The sequence below is a fragment of the Gorilla gorilla genome, chromosome 1 (assembly GCF_029281585.2).
Source record: "Gorilla gorilla gorilla isolate KB3781 chromosome 1, NHGRI_mGorGor1-v2.1_pri, whole genome shotgun sequence".
Lineage (NCBI taxonomy): Eukaryota > Metazoa > Chordata > Mammalia > Primates > Hominidae > Gorilla > Gorilla gorilla.
Window position 1 is genome coordinate 224,144,551 of NC_073224.2, and position 22,654 is coordinate 224,167,204.

The window sequence follows — 22,654 nt, forward strand, 5'->3', positions numbered from 1 at the left end:
CAGGCCGGAGCGGAGCAGAGCAGAGCTGCCAACAGGGAGGGGAACAGGAGCCTCCCCACCCACCACAGCTGCACAGAGGGTGGTGCCCAGCTGTACTCAGGCTCCTGGGTGCTGCTGGACGGGGGCTGGGAAGGGGGAGCTCACGCACACGGCAGGACAGAGAGGGGTCATCTGCCAAGGCTGAGGCTCAGGGTCCAGGGGTCTCAGAGCTGGACATGGAAGGTTTGGAAAAGCACAGAGGGAGAGGGGAGGAGGCTGGGCAGGGAAGGAGAAAGCAGGCCGGCAAAGGTGAGTGGGGCCAGCATGACCACAGCCTCCCTGTGTGCCAGGTAGAGAGTCAGCCTTCCCCCAGATTAATTACCCTGAGTGCCCACGGAAATCCCACAAGGCAGGCAGTATGATCCCGTTGCAGAGAAATGGCGTCTCAGTGAGGTGAGGCTGCCTGTCCAAGATCACGGAGGCGGAGGCAGAGCCAGGATTCCCAGCCCAGGTTTGCCTGGCTCCAAAGCCCGCAGGCTGTGCCACACGGTCCCGTCCTGATGACCCATCTTGTCCAGGGCTGGCGAGGAGGCCGACACCTGGGGCAAGGCAGTGAATTGGGGTCAGGAACTTGGACTTGATCCTGTGTCCAGACCCTCCAGGCTCAGGAAATGCCTCTCAAAGCACCCGTCCAAGGGCCAGCGGCTCTGGTGGGGACTTCTGGGTAATTCCACAGAGTTTGTCCCACCCCAACAGAGGATGGCAGCACAGGTGTGAGGGGACATGGCGAGGAACAAGCATGTGCCGTGTGCCTGCGACATGTCAGGAGCGTCCCATCTGCAGCTCAAGTCCTCCTCCCCACACCCTGTGAATGGGGAGAGCCTCGCCATTTTGTAGATGGTCAGAGAAGTGAGTCACTCATCCAAGGTCACACAGCAGAGGCTGAACCCAGCCCCACACTGTGCAGCTCTTCCCCTGCCCGAAGCTCCTCCAGCTCCTGAGGCTGAACCAGGGCAATGGTTTGGGCACAGAACAGAAGAGTTGTGTCTGATGCCACTTTGGGGCAAGAGGTTGGGGACAATTGCCTCCACTCCCACCCAGACAAAGCCACTCTCTGAATAACATGATGGCCCTTGGATGATTGTTAAAATCTGGGACCCTGGGCCACTCTTTGCCCCTAGATGCCAGGCAAGTCAAATCAAAATCAAAGATGTGTGTTGTGGGAGGTGGGATGGGGGTTGCCGCTCTGCATGAACCCCAGCCCACCTTCACCTTGGCCACCCTGACCTGTTGACTCTGCACAGCACCAGAACTGGCTGCCCTGTCAACATCCCGATCCCCAGTGTCTGGTCTGGGGCAGCTGCTGGCTACTGTCCCACAGCCGGCACTGCATGTCCACATCCACCCTCACCCCCCAGCCCTGTGTGCACCAGGAGGCTGAGAAGAGGGCAGCCAGGGGGCGCAGGACCCAATGCAGGTCCCTCCCAAACCCACTGCCTCCACATCAGCCCTAATTTCTCCCCTTCCACATTAGTCACCTGGCAGCAGTAGCGGGGGCTCAGTAGAGAGACAGCAGGGGAGAATCCAGGGTGGCTCCGTGACCCTAACACCATCACCATCCGGAGCCTCTGTTTCCTCCTCTGTCAAATGAGCTGAGCCTGAGACCTGGGTCTCTGTCTCATGACAGTGGGGGTTGGGTGCCCAGGACCTGCACAGCCCCCTCGCCTCAGAGCAGCTGAGGACAGGGGATGGGGGACAGGGCACACTGAAAGAGACAGGGCAGGTATGGGTGGGAGCGGGGTGGTACAGAGAACCCACATTCAGAGGTCACTGAGTCCCCACACTACTTTGCATCCTGGCAGGTGACATGAAGCAGGGTCCCCGCCCTGCTTTTATTCCAACGGTTACACCCCCACTGCCAGGTGCCTAGGAGGGGAGGGAGGCTCTGGTTATTCCTGGCTTCCCAGAGGAACTGTGGGGACAGCTGGGGAGCTAGCAGACCCCCCATCTCCCACCCCTCCCCAAGACAGAGGCCTTACCAGCTCACCCCCACAGCCCCTTCCCATGCCTTACCTGGTCCCACTGTCTTCAGCGAGAAGGGAAGGGAGTTTGAAGAGTGAGGAGTGCTGGGGGTTCCTTAGGAACGCCAGGCTCCCAGAGTCTGAGGGTGGCTCCAGAAACCCCAAAGGTTCTAGGCAGTCTCTGGCTGGGACCAGCTCCAGGTGGAGGGGGTCTGAGTGTTTCCTCAGTGACCACGTCCCTTCCCCTTCACTTGGCCACTCCATGCCAGGTGTCTTGGGGTGCCAGCCTGGGTGTACTGGCCTGTGGGCTGAGGATCCACCAAGCACGGGACAGAGGTCGGGGAGGAAGAGACGCCTGCTAAGGTCATCCCGAGAGGCTGGGGCTGACACAGACTTCTGCACATCCAGTGAGAAGGGAGCAGAGGAATGCTGGAGGGAAACAGTGGTTATGACAAGGATCTGAAAAGACAGGAGATGCGGAGCCAGGCACAGTGGCTCATGCCTGTAATCCCAGCACTTTGGGAGGCCCAGGCCAGCAGATCACCTGAGGCCAGGAGCTCGAGACCAGCCTGGCCAACTTGGCGAAGCCCTGTCTCTACCATAAATACAAAAATTAGCTGGGCAAGGTGGCGCACACCTGTAATCCCAGCTACTTGGGAGACTGAGGCAGGAGAATCGCTTGAACCCGGGAGGCAGAGGTTGCAGTGAGCTGAGATCATGCCACTGTACTCCAGCCTGGGTGTGATTCTGTCTCAAAAAAAGAACAAAACAAAAAGATTAAAAAAAAAAAAAAAAAAAGAAGATGCTTGGGCTGCTGGGGTGCTGACGGCCCGACCCAGTGGTAAGGGGACAGAGGGGAGACACTGCAGGACAAAGTCCCGAGCCCAAGAGACATGGCAGCACGTGCAATGCTGGCGGGATGCTTCCGGGCTGATGGAGCAGAGATGGCACGGTCATGCCGCAGCAGAGAGAGCAAGGCCCCCCGGGGGAGGGCAGGGATGGGAGCCAGTCCGGGATGGATGAGCGAGAAGGTCTTAGGTGCAGCAGGAAAAGCTCTTCCTTTGTTGGAGAAGGAGGTGATGTGAGCAAAGGTGCAGGCAGCGTGGTGATTTGGGGTGGAAAGAATTGAAAAAAGAAAAAAAAGAATTCTCAGTCTAGATAGATTTGGAAGATGTCACTCAGGGTCACTAGAGGCCCCAAATTCTGGTGCATAATTTCCACCCTTGCTCCAGGGTCTGTGGCATGAACCCACTGGATGATATAATTACCTTCTCCCCAGCGGCACACCCCTCCTGCTAAGCACTGCACTCAGCTCTTCTCAGCCTCCATTATGTTATTTAGGCCTCACCACAACTCGTGAGGTGAATGAAATTGTCACCATTTTGCAGAGGAAGAGACGTGTTCGGAGCTGTTAGGAATAGTCTAGGGATACCAGCTGGGAAACGGCAAAGTCAGAGCCCACACCCAAGCCTGCTCTATAAGCGGCACCTGCTGCCTCTCCTCCCAGCACCACTGTTGCCCCCTCCTTCTTCCTCTGCGTGCTGGGGGACACCAGAGCATGACCCATGAGAGGGCAGACCCCGACCTCACACAGCACCAGAACAAGGCTGACCCCCACCCCACCCAGGGCCCCAGGACTCGGGCCATCTGCCGGCACAGCGTGCCAGGCCCTGCCTGATCCTCTCTCTCCTCTTGTTTTAGGACAAACAGATGGATTTCTGTTGGGATCCTTGGCAGGTCAGTGCACTGTGTGTCTCCCAGTCTAGCCGGCCCCAGCTGACACCACCACCCCTCTCTCCCCTGTGCCCAGCTCAGGCACACAGTCCCACCAGCCCTAAGACCAGAATCTGATGAAACAGTGGGTGGGGGTTGTCCCGTGGGAGTTAGTAGGATCTCCCTGGCTTTAGCTACTCTGTCCCTGCCCACTGGCCAGAGGACCTGGTGAGCTGGGAGACGGGGATGGGTGGTGGTGCTGGAGGGATGTCGGCCGGCAGCCTGGCCCACCCTGCTCACTCCTCCTGCCACTTCCTCCAGAGGTGCTTCCAGACCACCAACGGCTACCTGTCCGACTCCAGGTCTCGCCCTGGCAACTACAACGTGGCAGCCCTGGCCACCTCGTCCCTTGTGGGTAGGTTCTGGCCGCAACTCTCCTGCCGGTGGAGAATGCACGGTCCCACCCTAGACCCTGGCTGTGGGAAGGGCATGGCTGAGTTGCAGGTGGGAGGATGGCAGCCCTGTTGGATTCTCCATGTTCTAAATGCCAGAGTCCATGCTGGGTTATGCGGGTCACGGAGGGACCAGTGGCTCAGGGTTCTGCTTCCACAGGTTAAACTGCTGGGTTCTCAAGAAGCTCTGAGGGGGTGGGGCAGAGTTTTTCAGATGTCTGTCTGGCATGGTCTCCCTGCCTCTCTGCCAGTCCCATCACCTTAGTTCAGGTTCCCTGGAAGCAGAGCCTGACATGGGCATGACTGTGCAGGTGATTCCCTGGGGAATGGCCCTCAAGAGAAGCCAGCAGGCAGCGGGGGAGGCAGAGGGGCCTGGGGAAGGGGATCTGCAGGAGTCTAGCTTCACCAAGCTGGTCCCACCACAGCTTGGGAGCATAAATAGTACCCCAGAATTATGGCACGCTATGGTGAGAGGCTGGACTTTTTAAATTTTATTTTATTTTATCTGTTTATTTATTTCTGAGAGATGGTGTCACTCTGTCACCCAGGCTGGAGTGCAGTGGCATGATCTCGGCTCATTGCAACCTCCGCCTCCCGGGATCAAGCAATTCTCCTGCCTCATCTGCCCAAGTAGCTGGGATTACAGGTGTGTGCCACCACACCCAGCTGATTTTTGTATTCTTAGTAGAGACAGGGTTTTACCATGTTGACCAGACTGGTCTTGAACTCCTGACCTCAGGTGATCTGCCTGCTTCAGGCTCCCAAAGGGCTGGGATTATAGGCCTGAGCCCCAGTGCCCGGCCAGGGGCTGGACTTTATACTCCCCCATTGCTGACTCACTGGCTGCCCTGGGGGAGGAATTTGCAGCCTCCTGGGCATCTCTGGGTGAGGCGGCTCCCATTGGCTCAGGGTGGTTCTACAGATATGGATATAGGTGTGAGCTCACAGCAGCAGCACCTGAAGCAGATGGGGATGGGCTCGTAGCACAGTACAGGAGGTGTTGGTGATCACCACAGCATCAGGTGGCCCCCCACGGCATCAGGTGGCCCCAGGACGGCCTTCACCTGTCTGTGCATACCCAGCTCTGCTCCATGCCCTGCAGGCTCCACTTCACTACAGCCCACCCACCTCCCCCAGGACCCCTGGGGCCCTCCCTCCCCACATTGGCCTGTGCCTGTCTTCCACCCACAGCACCTTCCTCCGCTGCACCTACCTTTCAAGGGCCACTTGAACACCCACCTCCTCCAAAACACCTTCTCAGGTACCCAACACCCCCCACTTTAGTGGTTGGGAGTGAGATTCTCCCCTTTCTTCCACACACCCATCTTTCCCATTTTCCCAGCTCTCTAATTTCCTTTGTGGATACCTCGTCTTTCTTCTCATTCTGTCACCCAGGCTGGAGTGCAGTGGTGCGATCTCGGCTCACTGCAACCTTCGCCTCCCGGGATCAAGCGATTCTCCTGCCTCAGCCTCCTAAGCAGCTGGGATTACAGGCCACCATGCCCAGCTAGTGTATGTGTATGTGTGTGTGTGTGTGTGTGTGTGTGTGTGTGTGTGTGTGTGTGTGTGTGTGTGTGTGTGTTTAATAGAGACGGGATGACAGGATTTCACCACGTTGGCCAGGCTGGTCTCAAACTCCTGACCTCAAGTGATCTTCCTGCCTTGGCTTCCCAAAGTGCTGGGATTACAGGCGTGAGTCACCACAACCAGACTTGTCTTTCTTAAATATTGCCATTCCTCACATCATGGCTTCGGAGACTAGGGTGACTCCCAGATCTGTGTTGGCAGACTTGGCTAATGACAATCCTGAACCGTTGCTGACAGCCCCTCCATCTTCCACATCCAACTCCTCTCCTCCCAAAGCCCCCGACCCCTCCTCTCTGTCTGCCCAACCCTTGCCTTGTCTGTTGCTGGGTCCCTGCAGTAACCCCTAATCTTCCAATTGGGGCAGTCTTCCTAAACAGCTGTGCCAATTGGTCACTCTCTTGCTCATTACCCTGCTGGGGCTCCCCACTGCACAAGGAGAACATCTGAGCCCCCCACCTGGTTCTCTCCAACCATGCTCTGGCCCTGATCTGCTCCCAGCTTCTCCTGTCTCCCAGTCCTAGTGTGGACCCCATGTCTCATCCCAGCTAATCCTGGACTCATGCCAGATTCTTCCATGCCTTCATCCTCTTCTCATCTTTGAAATGAAACCTCCAGTCTTGCCTCTATCTGTCCAAACCCAACCCACCTTCAAATTCCAATCCCAGGTCCCCTCTTCCAGAAGCCTTCCCTGCCTGCTCCATCCACCCAGATCTCACCTCCAGCAGAGCTGGCACAGCCACAGAGATGCTCTCTCAGAATGTGTTTAATGGATCATGAAGAAAGCTGGGGGCTCATGAGTGGTCCTTGGGTGGATCTCCTTGGATGGAAGGGTCTGAACTTGGTCAGAAAGGGAGTGAGGTGTGTGGGCGATCTGAGGAAGAAGCACCCAGTGGGCGGGAACATGGACGGGGAGTAGGATGCTGGGAGGAAATGCGGATGCCAGTGGGTGGGGGCATTAAGGGAAGGGGGCCACAGAGCTCAGAGGGCTCAGGTCAGGAGTGAGCAGGAGGCTTTGGAGGGCATGAGGAGTTACATGGGTACAGGCCTCTGGGGAGGTGTGGGGCACTGATGGAGATCGTGGTGCACTGAGGAAATGTGGGGTACAGGCCACTGGGTGGGCCTGAGGCATGGGGGCCAGGCCCTGCGCTGAGCCTTGTGTCAGGACAGTCACCCAGATGCCCTCCATGCCCCAGGGGTGGTGCAGAGCATCAAGGACCACATCACAAAGCCCACGGCCATGGCCCGAGGCCGCGTGGCCCACCTCATCGAGTGGAAGGGCTGGAGTGCCCAGCGGGCAGGCTGGGAGCTGTCCCCAGCTGAGGACGAGCATTACTGCTGCCTCCGGATAAGCTGCGTGAGGCCCACTTTGCTGCAGGTCAGCGAGGAGGGGGACTGGCCAGGGCTCTGTGGGGGTGAAGCTGGGTCCTTGGGGGGCCCAGGTCACTGCATGGGCATTGTCTGGGCAGGAAAAAATAATGGCATAGGGTGGGCGGGTATTAAGTGAGCACTCTTGACCACTGGGGTGTGGATGGGCAGCCCAGAGAGGTGGCCACCCTCCAGCCTGTCCTGGAGCAGCTCCATCAGGCACTGAGGCCGTCCCCACCCATGCCTCCCTGAGCTGGATCTCGCTGTTCCCCCAGGGGTCGCCGAGCAGTTTGCCATCACAGAGGCCACACTGAGCGCTTGGTCCTCGCTGGACGAAGAGGAGCTGCACCCCGAGAACAGCCCCCAGGGCATTGTCCAGCTCCAAGGTACAGCCCAGGGGGTCCGGGGGGAGGGGGCAGAGTGGAGGTGACGCTAGATGCCTGCCCATCACCAAATGCAGTGTGACCTCGGCCAAGCCCCTTCCTTTTCTCAGCCTAAGTTTCTTCATCTGCAAAATGGGGCAGTGATCCTTGCCTTGCCCATTGCCCGGCAGTGCCAGGAGCAGGAAGCAGAGAGTGAGCGCAGTGGGGGCGGGAATCGAGCGCTTGCCACACCGAGGGCTGTGCATGAGGCACCTCACAGAATCCTCACAGCAGCCCTAGGGAGTGGGGCCTGTTGTCCCCATTTTACAAATAAGGAAACAGAGGCACTCAGAGGTTCAGAAACTTACTCCAAATGACAGCTAGAAGCGTCAGAGCCGGATCTGAAACTTAGTACCAGGCACAAGCAACCACCTTTCTAGAAGCCCAGGTTACTACTGAGGGCTTCAAGGAGCCTTGGCCCTGGGGGAAGCCTGCACTTAGTCCTCCTGCCCCGAGAGGGACGGGGAGGGGACAGAGGCCCAGAGGAGCACTGGTTGTCCCAGTTCTCAGAGAGCACAGGCTGGCTCCAAGCCCACTCTTAACTCCTCCGTTTACTGCCTGGAGGAGGAACCTGGGACTCAGAGAGTTTTGGTGACTTGACCAAGGTCACAAGGCTCGGCAGTCACACAGCTGGATTTGGAGGCAGGTCTTCTGCCCCTTGCCCTTTCTCACACCCCCAGAGAGGGTGAGGAGCTGGATCTGGGACGCCATTCCCCCATCACCCCGTTGCTTTTCCAGATCTGGAGAGCATCTACCTTCAGGACAGCCTTCCCAGCGGCCCCTCGCAGGATGACAGCCTTCAGGCCTTCTCCTCACCCAGCCCCTCCCCTGACAGCTGTCCCTCACCTGAGGAGCCCCCAAGCACCGCTAGCATCCCGCAGCCCCCCAGCCCAGAGCTGCAGCATCGGCGGCAGCTGCCCGGGGCCCAAGGACCCGAGGGTGGGACCCACCTGCCGGGCTCCCTCCCCTCCATGGACAGCGGCTCCCTCTGGGAGGAGGACAAGGTGTTCTATAACTGAGGCGGGGGCTGTGCTGGTCCGGCACCTGCTCTCACCATGACCTTGCCTGGTGGGCAGCCCAGGCATATCTGGACCCCGGGGTCCAGGGCAGGGCATCTCTTCACCCCTCGGGTAGGCACAGGGTAGGTGCGGCAGGGATGGGGCCAGTGCTCATGGTGGCCTCTCTGTGCCTCGGTGGACCTGCCCCAGCAGTGGGAGCCATAACCCCCTCCCCCTTCATTATTTCACTCAGGTGGGCACCTTCCCCTGCAGGGTGTCTGCCCTCAGGGAACTCAAGGACTCTCAGAGACACCAGGGCAGCCTGGCCCAGAGGAGCAACAGCCAGGCCCCCAGGAGGACAGCCATGGAGAGAACTGAGACCCACTCAGAGTGGGTTCTGGGAACCCTGCCTGTACCTGGGGTTCAGTCCCTCCCCACTCTGTGTGTCTGCCCCCCAGTAAAGGTGGGGTGACCACTTCTGGTAGCTAAGCACCTGCTCCCCGGCTCTCCTCACCCAGGACATCTGTCTCTCTGGAGTGTCCGTCTGTCTGTCCCTCCCTCTCTGAACCTGCTTCCTCCGTGTCCCCTGCTCCTCGCCCCTGGGAGCCCACTCCCCCTCCTTGCAGCTCCCTCCCATCTCACTCAAGATTCTCTGAGGACATTAAAGTGGTGGATTCACCCTGGATGACCTTGGCCTGGTCTCTGCTGGGGAAGATGTGACCTTGGGCCCCTGGACAGAGTCTGGAGGGAGTCAGGGGGGATCCTTAACCCCAACACATACACAGCCGGTCAACCTGGGCCACCCAGGCATAGAAGGCTCATGGAGGATGCCCAAGGCTCTGTGGACTCCAGAAGGAGCCACACTCGGGTCCTGGCTTTATGAGCTGTGGCCCAGCCAGCCAAACAGGAGACTAGGGTTTGAATGACACAGCATCCCACTTATTCATGAGGACAAGCATCATAGACCTGGTGGGAGACCCCCTCTCCCTGGCATCTCCCTGCCAAGAAATGGAGCATGAGGAGGAGCCCAGGGGCCCGAGCCTGCAGTGCCCACATGACCACGGGAAACTCACTCTGGGCCAGCGCAGGTAAGGAGCTCCAGTCCCAGACCAGCAACCTTGCAGCTGAGATGAGGGATGGACAGCAGCTCTGGGAACCAGCTTTATTTTTCTCAGGAGCCTCTCACTGGGAACCAGACAACCCCAGAGGGCATCTTTGCCTGCCCTTGGTGATAGCGTACTCCAATCTCATCATTCATTAATGTGATGGCCAGTCACTGAGCACCTGGCAGATACTGGTTTTCCATCTTCTCACACTGAGCTCTGCCCAAGGTGGGATTTTTGTCTTTCAAGGCAGGAGCCATCGTCCCACCCAGGATGAGCCATCCTCTTCTGGGCTAGGTTAGAGTTGCCTGTTATGCCAAAGAATGGAGCTGGGCTGGAGGGAGGGGCAGGTGGTGATGGGGGAAGAGAAGCAGGGTCTCAGCCCAACCTCAGTACCAGGGCAGCTGGGGTGCCCTGTTTCATCTTGCTGGGCCGGCTCACTTTGGGGCTGGTGGATTTGTCAGGTTGGAAATTGCTTTCTTCATCTAGAACAGAGAAAGGGGGTGGAGGTGGGGGGGGGGGATGTAGAGGAGGTTGTGAGGGGGGCTCCAGCATTTTTGGTTCCCCTAAGGGTGGCTTCTGGGTAAATAGTAGAGCCTGTGCCACCCCATTGCACAGATGGGATCACTGAGGCCGAGAGGGGCAGGCTGGCCACTGGCCAGAAAACAAGGTAGGGGAGCCAGGCCCAGTGGCCAATCTGGACCAGGAAGAGGGACTCATCAGCATCCTCTGAATCCCCCCAGGTTTGGATGGGAGCATGCTGGTGTCCCCCCACCTCCCCACCTCCCCAGCCTTCTCAGGCATAGGTCCCCTGCTTTGCTCTGCCCCCCGGGACCCTAGTACCTCCACCCAGGACACGCAGCCCACAGCTCTGCCCCGCGACGTCACGAAGAGGGACTGAAGGTTCAACAGCTTAAAGAGGTTTTGTGCCTGGATAGGGGATGGTTAGGAAACACTGGAGGGTAGATGGCGCCCAGCCCACCCTCTGGCCCACTCTGCCACGCCTCTGAGCCAGGAAGAGGTGAGGGGCCTGAAATGTGTGGGAGGCAAGAGACCCAGGCCTGCAATGTCCAGTGTGGGCCACTGGGGGATGCCAGAGTCCACGCAAGGGTCTGGGCGGGGCTGCAAGTGGACAGGACCCAACATCCAGCACCCTTCAGCAGCACAGAGGGGGCAGGGCCATCTCCAGGTCCCCTGTCAGCCTCCGCCCTTGCCCCATCCTTGTGTCAGGCTCTGTCTCAACTGGCTACATAATTTGTCCAAGATCACACAGGCAAAATGGGGTGGACCTGAAATTGAAACGCATGTGTGCCTTGATGCAACTCCACTGTCTTTCTCCACCCAGAGACTTCCATTTGCCAAGCCCCCCAATTCCCTCATCTCTCTGCATCATCCCCGCAACCCTGGCAGCGAGGGGCGACGGCAGGAGCTGCCCTGTCCAGGCCCAGGAGGAGCAGGAAGCAGGATAAGACGGGCGGGGCGGGGTTGGGACGGGAGGCTGGAGCCTGAGCTCCTCATCAGCTCTTGCCCTGCCCCGGGGGCCTCGTGTGTCACACTCCCCAATACTTGTTACCTGGTGCAAGGTGGTCTCTGAGAATAGCGTCAGGGTCACTGGTTCCGTGGGGCAGCCCCTGGCCAAGATGTCCTGGAGACACTGCTGGGGGTAGGGAAGGGTTATGGGTGCAGGGCCAGCCTCCCCAGGATGCCTCTCTCAGACCACCTCTCCCTCAGGAGATCAGCGGGTCCCTCCCCTCCCATCCCTGCTGACCCACCCCCGCCCCATCCCCACGCCCCTCAGGAGTAACCACCTGGTGTCCCGGAGCCCTGGAAGGAGGCTCAGCCTGGAGGGCCTGCACCAGCTGGGCCCTCTGCACGATGCCTACCAGGATCTGGGACTCTGGCAAGTAGAGAGGGAGAGGGAGGGAGGTGCATTATGAAGAAACAGGCCTGAGGGCCAAGCTTCCGGAAGACCTTGGTGGTGTCCCCATGCTCCTACCCCAGCAGCTGCCCAGGGACTGCCTTACAAGCACCCGGCCGACTCTCTTTAGACATGTCAACCACCCCAAGGGAGGGTGGCCATGATTTCCATTTTACTGATGAGGAAACTGAGGCTCAGGTGAAGTGACTTGCCCAAGGTCACACGGTTGGTTGCTAAGTCACAGAGCCTGGATGCAGATCCTGTCTGCCTGACAGGTTCAAGAAGGTGGCAGAGGGCATCCCCTACCCCCGACTTCCTCCTCCCTTCCGGCTGGGCACCTGTGCTCTCCACCAGGGGATACTCGGCCACGTCTGTGGAGGTCACAACCTTGACCACCTCCTCCAGTGGCGTGTCCTTGGCCAGTGTGGTGATGCTGTGGTTCATGAAGTGCTCCACCCTCACGCGGTGGGAGCTGCAGGCAGAGGGGCTCCCATCAGGCCCCAGAGTCAGGGATGTGAGACCCAGGCTGGCAGGGGGATCTGTGGGGAGCTTTGCTTGAACCGGGGACCCACGGCTCTGGAGTGTGGGCAGGGCCGGAGAGGTTCCTGGAATGAGGGACTCCTAGAACCCACGGTGAGAGGAAACCTGGGGACCACATCGCCGATGACCCAGTTCCGAATTCCCAGCCCCCTGGACCCCCGTGTGCCCCAGACCAGCTCCACTTTAGCCTGTTTTACCCAGCAGCCTTCCCTGGAGAATTTAATTTGAGTAAAAAGTATATGCGGCTGGGCACGGTGGCTCACGCCTGTAATCCCAGCACTTTGGGAGGCCAAGCCAGGTGGATCACTTGATGCCAGGAATTCAAGACTAGCCTGGCTGATGTGGTGAAACCCCGTCTCCACTAAAATTACAAAAATAATCTGGGCATGGTGGCTCATGCCTGGTCTGAGCTACTTGGGAGGCTGAGGCAGAAGAATTGCTTGAACCTGGGAGGTTGAGGTTGCAGTGACTGAGATTGTGCCACTGCACTCCAGCCTGCGAAACAGAGTGAGATTCCATCTCAAAAAAAAAAAAAAAAAAAAAAAAGTATATGCCTCCCCCAGGGAAAAAAACTTGAAAGTCTGGAAACCACTGGGGTAAGCAGCCCCATTTTCCAGATAGGGAAATGGGTTCAGAGCAAGGCAGCAGCTTGCTTGTGTTTGCAGCGGGGCCTCAGACCCAGGGACTCTCAGAGCCTCTTTGGTCTGCTTTTCTGGCGCCAGAAGCTGCTCTGGTCCTATCTGTTTGAGTGAAGACCTCAAAGCCCATTTCCATTCTCGTTCCACCTCGTGCTCCCAAAGTCCCAGCAAGGACAGCAGGAGTGGGGAGAGGGGAGGAGACCTCTCGGATCTGGTGCTGACTCTCTGTGTCACCTGGAGCAAGACACGGCACCTCTCTGAGCTCCGGTTTCCTCAATCTGTACACGGGGCAATACTCATCCTCCTGCTGTGAAGCCCAGCTGACCCCTAGACAGACACTGAGGCCTCAAGGCCAAGGACTTGCCCAAGGTCACCCAGGGCACTGGGGAGAGTGGAGATGAGAGCACAGCTGTGTGTCAGCCCCTCCCAGCCCCATGTCCGAGGTCAGCTGCGGTGGCGTTTCTTTTTGGAGGTGCCCTCCACCCCCAGCCAAGCCCAAACACTGTGACCCCCTTCAGTCAGCCTGAGGTGGGCACCACTCACCCGATGTTGCGGCCCAGAATCCGTGGCAGGTATGGCAGCTTCTTGACAATGATGGTGCCATCATAGAAGGAGGGCTGGCAGCTCTGTGCAATGGCGTTGGCTGCCAGCACCGCCATCAGCACGGGCAGTGCATGCACTATCTGGCCGGTCAGCTCAAAGGCCAGCAGCGCCGTGGAGATGGTGTGGGTCACAGCCCCTGAGAAGGCCGCAGCCCCTGCCGGGGCAGAGCCACACAGGTCGGCTCCGGCCAGGAGCCAGGGGCCAGCCTGATGTGAGGGAATAACTAGCCTGGCTGCTGCCAGGGGCTAGGGTGGGAATTGTAAGAGGCCACAGCCTAGGCACTGTGGGAAGTGCCCCAAGGCCTGGGCTTGGTAAGAAGAGAGGGATAAGGGAGGCCACAGGGCTGGGGACAGGAGCCACGAGGGAGTGATGGGCCCCGGGGAATGGTGGGGCTCAGGAGGGACAGACCCCCATGAGGGGTAGGGGGTTCACTGGAGGACTCAGTGACTGCTCTGTGCCCTGGGGAACCACCAGCCAATTCTCCAGGTCCAGCCCAGCCCCACGACATTGCCCACCCAGCAGGGCCCTGACCCACTCACCTGCCAGAGCATACCCCCCGGGCATGATGGGATTGGTAACCCCTCCAGCCACAATGCCCTCAGGGAAGGTGACAGCAAGAGCCTCTCCCAAGAGGCGCCCGATGGCAGCTCCTGGCCACAGACTTAGGGTGAGGGGGAGCCAGGCTGACCCGGCCCCCACAGCCCTCCATCCCTGAGGACCGTCCTTAGTACCACCCGGGAAGAGGGTGAACCAGGAGCCATGGCCCTGCCCCAAGAACCCCGAAACTCTCAGAACCTCAGGACCCCAGACTCACCAAGGATAAAGATGGGCATGAAGTACCCGGCAGGCATGGGGATGGTGGTGGCCAGAATCAGCATCCAGAACTGTGGGAGTGGGGAGCCCAGGGCAGAGGTTAGAGGCCGCTGGGCAAGGTGTGGACAAGAGAAGACAGGACAGGGGACAGGGGAGTGTCCTAGAGAGAAAGAAGGTGCCGGCCATGCACCCACTGCCAGAGTCTGGCATTAGGGGAGGGTCCTCACCCTGAGAAATGCCCACTGCATGCCTGGCACTGTGCCAGGTACATTCCTTTCTTCCTTCTCAGCCTTCCCAGTAACCACCCCATTTTAAAGATGGGAAGACTGAGGTCCAGAGACCTGAAGCCACTTATCCAGGACCATGCAGTGGGCAGGGGGCACATAAGGAAGTGTGGGTGGAAGGCCTGGGCTCCATGCCACCAGGTGCAGGGAGGCACCCCCGCCCCTCCCCACCAGAGCTGGTCCCGGCTCTGTGCACACCTGGGGACCAGGGGGCCCACCTTCATAACCAGGAAGAAGGCAAGGGTCCCAAAGATGGTGAACCGCGGGTGGTACCATTCCCACCATAGGTGCTGGGGGTCGAGCTCCTCGGGCCAGGGTGGGCTGGAGTTCTGGGTCATCAGCGCCCAGGAGTGGTTGTCAAACAGCGAGTCCAGATGCTGCTTCATGGACAGCTGTGGCGGGGCAGGTGGGAACTGGACATGAGGGGCCCCAAGCGGCAGACCCCAGCCTCCCCCGCACCGCCTGACCCCGCCTGGAATCCTCCTCTACCACTTCCCAGCGGGGGGCCTTGGGCAGGGCTCTGACCTCCCAGAGCCATGGTCTCCTTATCTGCAGAATGATGCCCAGGTGTCACCCTGGCGGGGTGCTGAGGGGATTACGTGAGACACATGCAAAGGGGAAAACAAATGGGGGTTCCCACTCCTGCCACCCCCACTCAGGACCCCTTACCCGAGAAGCTAGGAAGTGGCCCACACCAGGCGGGTAGGTGATGGAGGCGAGAAGCAAGGTGGCCAGAGCGGAGTACACAGGCTTGCTGTGGGGGGTGGGTGAGCTCTAGGGCTGGCCCTCCCTTTCCTACATCCCGAGGAGAGGGAAGCAGGACCTGGTCCAGGCAGCAGCAGAGCTCCCCACCTGGGGGCTGATACTGAGGCAAGGACTGGTGAGGAGGAAGGGCGGGAGCAGGGAACATGGCCCCCTCCAGTGGGTAGAACCCGTGGGGTGAGCCCCTCAACTGGGTATGACTGAGGGCAGAGGAATCACGCAGGAGATTGAGAGGAGAATTGGGGCAGAGGCAGGCTAGGAGGGAGGAGAGAGTGGGCCGGGCCGGGGCGGGCCATGTGCATCTCCGGGGCAGGAGGGCTGGCCAACGCCAAGGCCAACGCCAGGGGCGACACAAGGTTTGAAGGGGCACAGGGTTTGAGGCTCAGTGAGGGGGTGGGGTTTCGCTGAGAGATTGTAGAATGAAGGAGGGATGGGGGTTCAATGTGGGGTTCGTAGTCCAGTAAGGAAGGGGGGACAGTGACTGTGGGGACTTGGAGAGGGTTGTTAGATGCTCCATGGGCTAGGGAGGGATTTAGGGGCTCAGTGGGAGGATGGGGGTGGGGCTTTCTACATAAGGTCTGGAGTCCACAAGGGGCTCACTGGGATGTCCCCAGCCCCTAGCCCAGAGCCTACCTAGTAGCCAGCAGTTTGGAGCTGAACCGATTGGTCTTGATGAAGCTGAGGAAGGTTCGCTGACAGAAGAGGTAAGCACAGCTCAGGACGCCGCAGATGCCACTGCGGGGTGAAGGGAGGTAAGACCAGAGCCTGACCCCAGTACCAGGGGCCGCAGTCCAGGCCTGGGGGGAATGCCTTTTGGACTCTCAGGGGCCCAAGGCACCCACTCACCCCAGCGCCACAAAAAAGAAGATCTCAGGCAGGTCGAAGGGAACGTCCACCCGGAAACTGGTCTTGTAGAGGGAGGTGATGGTCTCTGGGGAAGGAGGGCAGTGGGGAGCCAAGATGGCGCTCCCACCCTACCCAAAGTCAAGTCCCAGACTAACAGCCCAGGGTGGAGGGGGTGCCAGGTCCTGACTCGGAATCTGTGTCCTGGCATTCCAGGCCCCCACAACCAGGCTCCAGCCTCCCTGCCCAGCCTCATCCCTTCTACCCTCAGGGCCCCTTGCCCCTCAACACAGGTCAGGGGCTCAACACAGGTCAGCCCCTTCCATCCTCCCAGAAGGAGGTGGGAACAGGGAGGAGGGAAAAGAGGGAGAGAGAGGGAAGGGAAGAGCAAGAGATGTACACAGATGAGAAGGGAGGTCTCCCTCGCCCCGGCCCCCAGGCAGGGCCAGGGTCAGGCAGCCCAGGGGGCTCACCCTGCTCGCTGTTGAAGACCGCCAGGAGCCGGAACATGAAGGCCCCGCAGGTGGCCGCAAAGAAGCCCCTCCAGTAATCCCAGACAGAGAAGTGGGAAGACATGACCTCGATGCTGAACAGGACGCCTGGGGGCGACACTGATCTCAGGTGGGCCCCCACCCCCACCCACCTGTGGCTGTAGGGCCCCCTCCCCCATCTCGCCTCCTCCCTGAGCCATCTGTCCTGCTGTCCTACAGCCCGGACAGGGACAGACAGAAGGGGAGGGCAGGGCATGCGCCCTGGGCGGGGAGGACCCCGCTGCCCAGGGATCCATCCAGCCTGGAATGCAGGTGTGCGCCCTCTCACTATCGGATGGGAACGGTTTGATCCCCATTTTACAGAGGAGGAAGCTGCGCTCAGAGAGGCCAAGGGGCCAGTGGATTTCAAACCCAAGTCTGTGTAATGTTACCCTGAAGCCTCTCAGCACCGCCCAACCACGCCCCCAAACACCCGCCCCCCACCCCGCCGCCCCCGGTGGGTGGCTATACCCAAGGCGGGGCTGAAGTGAGAACAAGAATGAGCCCCATCCCCTCCTCCAGGCTCTCAGGTGCGCCGAGGGAGCCCAGGGTGTGAGGGGAGGAGCTTGAGGGACCCAGGGGGCGGGGCATGAGGGGGGTCTCACCGCTGAAGGGAGCTGCAAAGACTGTGGCCACGCCCACTGCCGCCGCTGCCACCAGCATTTCGTTTTGCTTGCTCTTGTTCTGGGGGATCCAAGTCCAGGGCTCAGAGTCAGCCCCCTCCCTCCCCACTCCCATTTCTCCAAAGAAGCCCCCGAGTCCCTAACCTCAGGCTCCCCGATGGTCGTGGTGCGCACACGGCCCAGGTAGGCAGCGATCATTACAGACAGGTGCACGAAAGGGCCCTGCAGAGGTAAGGGTGGGCCCAGGTGAGGGCAGCAGAGACAGTCTCACCCCGAGGCAGCACGGCTTCCCCCCCACACCCCCTCCTCCATCTCCCCAACCCCCAGGGCTGTCCTCAGGTAGCTTTTGTCACACTGGGGACCTGGCCTGGCTCTTCCCCTAAGACTGAGCTCCCTGAAGGCAGGCACTGGCCTGAGTCTGCTCTGACCCAGCTTTGGTGGGGTATGGGGGAGAGCTGGGGCAGGGTTGGGTGGGCGGGGTGGCTAGGGTGCCCTCACACCTGCCCATACCACTTTGCCCAGGAACAGGGTGCTGCCGGTGGCCAGGGTGCAGGAGAGGCCCACAACCTTGGCCCCAAAGTTCTTGATATCCAGGTAGTCCTCCAAGATCACACCCGCCAACATGGTCTTCAGCTCCGGGATTCCAGAACCTTAGCCAGAGAGGACAGGAACAAGCAGGGGACAATCTCTAGATTAAAACTCTCTGCCAGGCGCAGTGGCTCACGCCTGTAATCCCAGCACTTTGGGAGGCCAAGGCAGGCGGATCACGAGGTCAGGAGTTCGAGACCAGCCTTGCCAACATGGTGAAACCCCATCTCTACTAAAGATACAAAAAATTAGCCGGGCATGGTGGCGGGTGCCTGCAGTCCCAGTTACTTGGGAGGCTGAGGCAGGAGAATTGCTTGAACCTGGGAGGCAGAGGTTGCAGTGAGCCAAGATTGTGCCATTGCACTTCCCCCTGGGCAACAAGAGTGAAACTCCATCTCAAAAACAAACGAACAAACAAACAAAAAAAACTCTCATAACTCTACCCGCACGGTGTTTTCACATTATGATTTTTTTTTTCCTTTGAGACAGGGTATCACTCTATTGTCCAGGCTGGAATGCAGTGGTTTGATCTCGGCTTATTATAACCCCGACTTCCTCAGGCTCAAAAGAGATCCTCCCACCTCAGCCTCCCAAGTAGCTGGGACTACAGGCAGGCACCACCACACCTGGCTAACTTTTTGTTGTGGCAGTTGTTTTTTATTTTTTGTAGAGATGGGGTTTCACCATGTTGTCCAAGCTGGTCTTGAACACCTGGGATCAAGTGATCCACCCACCTCCCAAAGTGCTGGGATTATACACTGAGTCACCGCACCTAGCCCTATTATGATCACGCAGAACCCTCAGAGGTTAGGATGCATAAACTCATTTTGCAGATTTGGATGCTAGAGTCAGAGAGGAATGCGAGTTGTCCATGTTCCTCCCACTGGGACTGGCAGATGGCTGTGTCAGGATGGGGGAGCTCTGAACAGAACCTCAGGCTACCACTGAGTGAGCCTGGAGCTCCCCTCTGCTGGCCTGGAGCTGGAGGAAGGGCTGAGTGGCCTGGGGGAGTGGCACCTCCTCCTTGGGCCCCTTCCTGGCACCAGCACAGGCCCCACAGGGCAATCTCCTTCCAAGGAGCCCTTGGAAAGCGAGTAGGGCCAGCAGTGACCCAAGAGTCAAGATCTGGCCTTCTTGCTGTGTGCCTTCAGGCAAGCCACATAACTCTTCTGGGCTTGAGAAATGAGGCTGCAGCTTCCCGATTCCCCCCATCAGAAGCCCCCTGGGATCTGAGAAGGTTTTGGCCAGTGGGGACTGGCGTGGCGACCGTGGACTCACCTCCAGAGGAGGGCGTGATGCTCTGGGAGAAGCCCGAGGAGAAAGAGATGAGGGCCACAGGGTACACAGTCCAGGAGAGATACCGGAGCAGGTGGCTGTCCCCAATCTCCCCGTACAGCCACTGGTGTGCTGGGGACAGCCACGTATCAGGGAGGCACCCACAGCCTCTGCAGCCCTCGGGGCCAGACGCTGTGGTGCTCACTTACTGACCAGGAAATGGAGTCACGAAGAGGGGAGGACCAGGCCACACAGTGAGGGGCAGACCCCCAAGAAAAGGCAGGAGTACGACCCTGGGTCCATATCCCAGGTTTACCACTGCCTAGCTGAGTGACCTCGGGCAAGCCACTCAGCCTCTCTGAGCCTCAGTTTCCCCATCTGTCAAGTGGGCTAGTGATGGGCTCTTCCTCACAGGCTCATTGAAGACTAAAGACATTAAAGACTAAAGGGCCACTGAGAACTACATGACACAGGTGTGAAGCACCAAACACCGTAACACCATAGTAGGTGCTGCTTCTGGCAGCTGAGGGTCTCCAGAGAAAGTGTCTTAGACCCTTCCTGCCCGCACCCCCTCTTCCAGGGAGGCCTCAGGGTGGAGGCAGGCTGCTGAGGGAGCAGGGGGAAGACTCCAAGTTTGGTGATCTAGGCAAGTGTCCCCACTCCTGCCCCAAGGCACGGAGGAGGGAAGGAGAAGGAAGGGGGTGGCTGGAAGAGGAGGCAGAGAGCTCAGAGGAGAAAGGGCTCTTGGGAACATTCAGGTCTCTCTTCCTTGTGCGGCTGAGGAGACTGAGGCCCAGAGAGGGGCAGGAGCCTGCCCAGGATCACAGAGCAAATCAGGAGTAGAGCCAGAGCTCTCCCCGCACCCAGGTCCGTCCCTGCACCGCTGCACTTGGCGGCCCATCTGGTATCCCCAGAGCGTGCCTAGAATCCCTTGGCCCAGAGCAGCACCTGCCAGGGAAGAGTTACCTCGGACCACACGCCCGATGGCAAAGTTCATGGCATAGCTGACCAGGGCCATGAGCACCCCGAGGGTCATCAGGAAGTACCAGTCTTCACCCAGGCGGAACAGCTTCTGCTTTAGCCACTCCAGGCCACCTGGGGCAGGGTATCGGAGTCCCAGCTTATGTTGGGGCAAGGGGCACAGACAGCCCCTTCCCTGGAGGTCTGCTTGGCTCCAGGCAGGGAGGACCCTGGTAGTTGAGTCTGGGGTAGTCCTGAGGGGGCCCCGCCTGAGTCAGAGAGGAATGCAAGTTGTCCATGTTCCTCCCACTGGGACTGGCAGATGGCTGTGTCAGGATGGAGGAGCCCTGAACAGAACCTCAGGCCACCACTGAGTGAGCCTGGAGCTACCCTCTGCTGGCCTGCCTCACACTGGGGGCTGGGCAGGATTTGTGGCAGGTGACAGTGGTGGCACAGTGGATGCCACGACTGCTGCCCCTGCCAGAAGGCCTTTGACCTGTCCACTCTCCCCACCCGTGTCTGTACTGGGAGGTTCCTGGGGGACAGGGAGTGTGGAGGGGGCTGGCAGCTACAGCTTTCACCTGTATCCCTGCAGGATCCATAGCTTAGAGAGCACCAGGGTCTAGCAGACTCCTGCGTGTCCCAGGGCCTGTGGCACCAGGTATCCTCTGGGTCCCCAGCAATGCCCCTAGCCCGCTGGCTGCAGCCCAGCCTGGAAGCTGGCCCTCACTGGCTGTGGGCACCAGCCACTGGCGCTGCACTTAGTCTCCTTCTGTGGTCCCTACTTGCTCTGCCCCGTAGCTGAGGGGACAGTCAGGTCTCAAAGTGAACAAGGCACATGGGGCTCCAAGGAAGGGTGCCAAGTGCAGGCTGCCCCAGCCCCTTGCTGTGACCCCAGCTGTCCCAGCAGCTAACCCCCACGTCCCCTCATTGGCACAGGTAGGTGAGGGAGAGGCCTGGGTGGAAGATGGGCACAGTGACCAGGCCCTGGGCTGTATCTCCCGAAAGGCAGAGGGCAGATGCCCGGCCCATCTGACCCACAGACAGCTGGACAGACAGGCCCCTTCCCTCCCTGCCACCCAGGAGACTTTGGGCAGTCATGTCCTCGACAAATGACAGGAGGGTGGTTCCTGGGCAGAGAGGTGGGGTGGGAGCCAGGCAGGAATGATGTCCTGAGTGGTCCCCCGGGGGAAGGGAAGAGGACCTGGCTCTCACCTTGGATGGCTCGGCGGATGTGGGGACAGGGGCCCCACAGCTCCTGCAGAGTCACAGGGTCCCCTGAGGAGCCCTCACGCAGCCCCACCAACTCCTCCATCAGGCCCCTGGAGAAGCGGATGGAGGGAAGGACCCGGGTGAGCTGCTGCACGTCCTCACGCTGCCTCTAGGCCCTTCCAGTGCTCTCCCCACCCAAATGAAGAGGAAGGATTGTGCGTGTGTGTGTGCGTGTGTGTTATCACACTAGGTCTGTGTGTGCCCTCATCCCTGAGATTCCGTCACTGAGGGTGTGTGCCTGTGTGTGTCATTTTGTGGGATGAGGGTGGGATTCCTAGGTGTTCCCGTGTCCAGCAGCAGACTGTGGACACCACTCCCACCCTTCTGGGTCGCTTGGCGCTTCCACTACTGGGAGCAGTCTCTGCCCAGGGCTGTGACTCTCTCACTGCAGAGTCCCATGGATGGCTCCGACTCTCCCTGCCAATCTCGGAGCACCCTCCTTTCTCCCCGACAGCTCAGGCCACAGAGGCAGGAAAACCCCAGGACCAGAAGGAGGCCTCTGCAAAGCCAAAGTGAGGTGCTGGCTGCTGCCCCTACCATCCCCTATGCCCTGCCTGCCTGGCCCTTCCAGGTTCATACCCCAGTCCACGCCCAGAGACCCCTCACCTGTCAGTCCTCCTGCTGCGGCTGAACTGGCCCTCCTCTCACAGAGCCTCCTTTGCTCCCAGCTCCAGTGCACCTGGACAGGTATATGCTCTACCAATCATCATTCTCTCCCTGCCACCCCCCCTCCCCGCCGGCCGGGGTTTACCGTGGAGATTAAAAACGTCCTTGACAAACCAACCAGAACTGTGGAGGCCAGAGCTGTGCAGGGCAGAACTGCCAAGAGAGAAGGGGAGCAGGAGCCTCCCCACCCACCACAGCTGCACAGAGGGTGGTGCCCAGCTGTACTCAGGCTCCTGGGTGCTGCTGGACAGGGCCTGGGAAGGGGGAGCTCATGCACACAGCAGGACAGAGAGAGGTCATCTGCCAAGGCTGAGGCTCAGGGCCCAGGGGTCTCAGAGCTGGACATGGAAGGTTTGGAAAAGCACAGAGGGAGAGGGGAGGAGGCTGGGCAGGGAAGGAGAAGGCAGGGGGGCAAAGGTGAGTGGGGCCAGCATGACCACAGCCTCCCTGTGTGCCAGGTAGAGAGTCAGCCTTCCCCCAGATTAATTACCCTGAGTGCCCACAGAAATCCCACGAGGCAGGCAGCGTGATTCCGTTGTAGAGAAATGGTGTCTCAGGGAGGTGAGGCTGCCTGTCTAAGATCACGGAGGCCGAGGCAGAGCCAGGATTCCCAGCCCAGGTTTGCCTGGCTCCAAAGCCCGCAGGCTGTGCCACATGGTCCCATCCTGATGACCCATCTTGTCCAGGGCTGGCAAGGAG

At 59.6% G+C, this 22,654-nt stretch overlaps 1 protein-coding gene and 1 pseudogene across 3 annotated transcripts; one reads left to right on the top strand and one right to left on the bottom strand.

Moving 5' to 3' along the window:
• Positions 1 to 762: 762 nt before the first annotated feature.
• LOC115931406 (protein FAM131C-like) lies at positions 763 to 9,220 on the top strand (annotated as a pseudogene).
• A 465-nt stretch (positions 9,221 to 9,685) lies between these two features.
• On the bottom strand, positions 9,686 to 22,022 carry LOC101135098 (chloride channel protein ClC-Ka). 3 transcript variants are annotated; one of them, XM_019011610.4, is made up of 20 exons: positions 21,896 to 22,021; positions 21,233 to 21,339; positions 20,024 to 20,152; positions 19,061 to 19,189; positions 17,705 to 17,844; positions 17,339 to 17,416; positions 17,177 to 17,255; positions 16,515 to 16,640; positions 16,045 to 16,129; positions 15,832 to 15,933; positions 15,106 to 15,190; positions 14,655 to 14,828; positions 14,154 to 14,223; positions 13,879 to 13,989; positions 13,280 to 13,493; positions 11,897 to 12,030; positions 11,449 to 11,537; positions 11,214 to 11,294; positions 10,484 to 10,570; positions 9,686 to 10,125 (listed from the first exon to the last, which is right to left on the bottom strand). In XM_019011610.4, exons 2-20 carry the CDS (start codon positions 21,330 to 21,332, stop codon positions 10,078 to 10,080), a joined length of 2,061 nt encoding a protein of 686 aa, XP_018867155.3. In that variant the 5' UTR covers positions 21,333 to 21,339; positions 21,896 to 22,021; the 3' UTR covers positions 9,686 to 10,077. The 3 variants fall into 3 exon arrangements, with proteins under 3 accessions (XP_018867155.3, XP_018867153.3, XP_004024782.4); XM_019011608.4 differs by having other exon boundaries at positions 11,214 to 11,297; XM_004024733.5 differs by lacking the exons at positions 9,686 to 10,125; positions 10,484 to 10,570 and adding an exon at positions 10,584 to 10,929 and having other exon boundaries at positions 11,214 to 11,297; positions 21,896 to 22,022.
• Between the last annotated feature and the right edge of the window lie 632 nt (positions 22,023 to 22,654).

Bases quoted from the DNA above. Each gene is read 5' to 3' on its own strand.
- LOC101135098 (XM_019011608.4), bottom strand. From the start codon at position 21,332: ATGGAGGAGTTGGTGGGGCTGCGTGAGGGCTCCTCAGGGGACCCTGTG. The intron at 16,641-17,176 runs GTGAGACCCCCC...TGTCGCCCCCAG, and splicing joins CTTTGCAGCTCCCTTCAGCG to GCGTCCTGTTCAGCATCGAG. The intron at 10,126-10,483 runs GTACTAGGGTCC...TCTCTGTTCTAG, and splicing joins GCTGCGTGTCCTGGGTGGAG to ATGAAGAAAGCAATTTCCAA.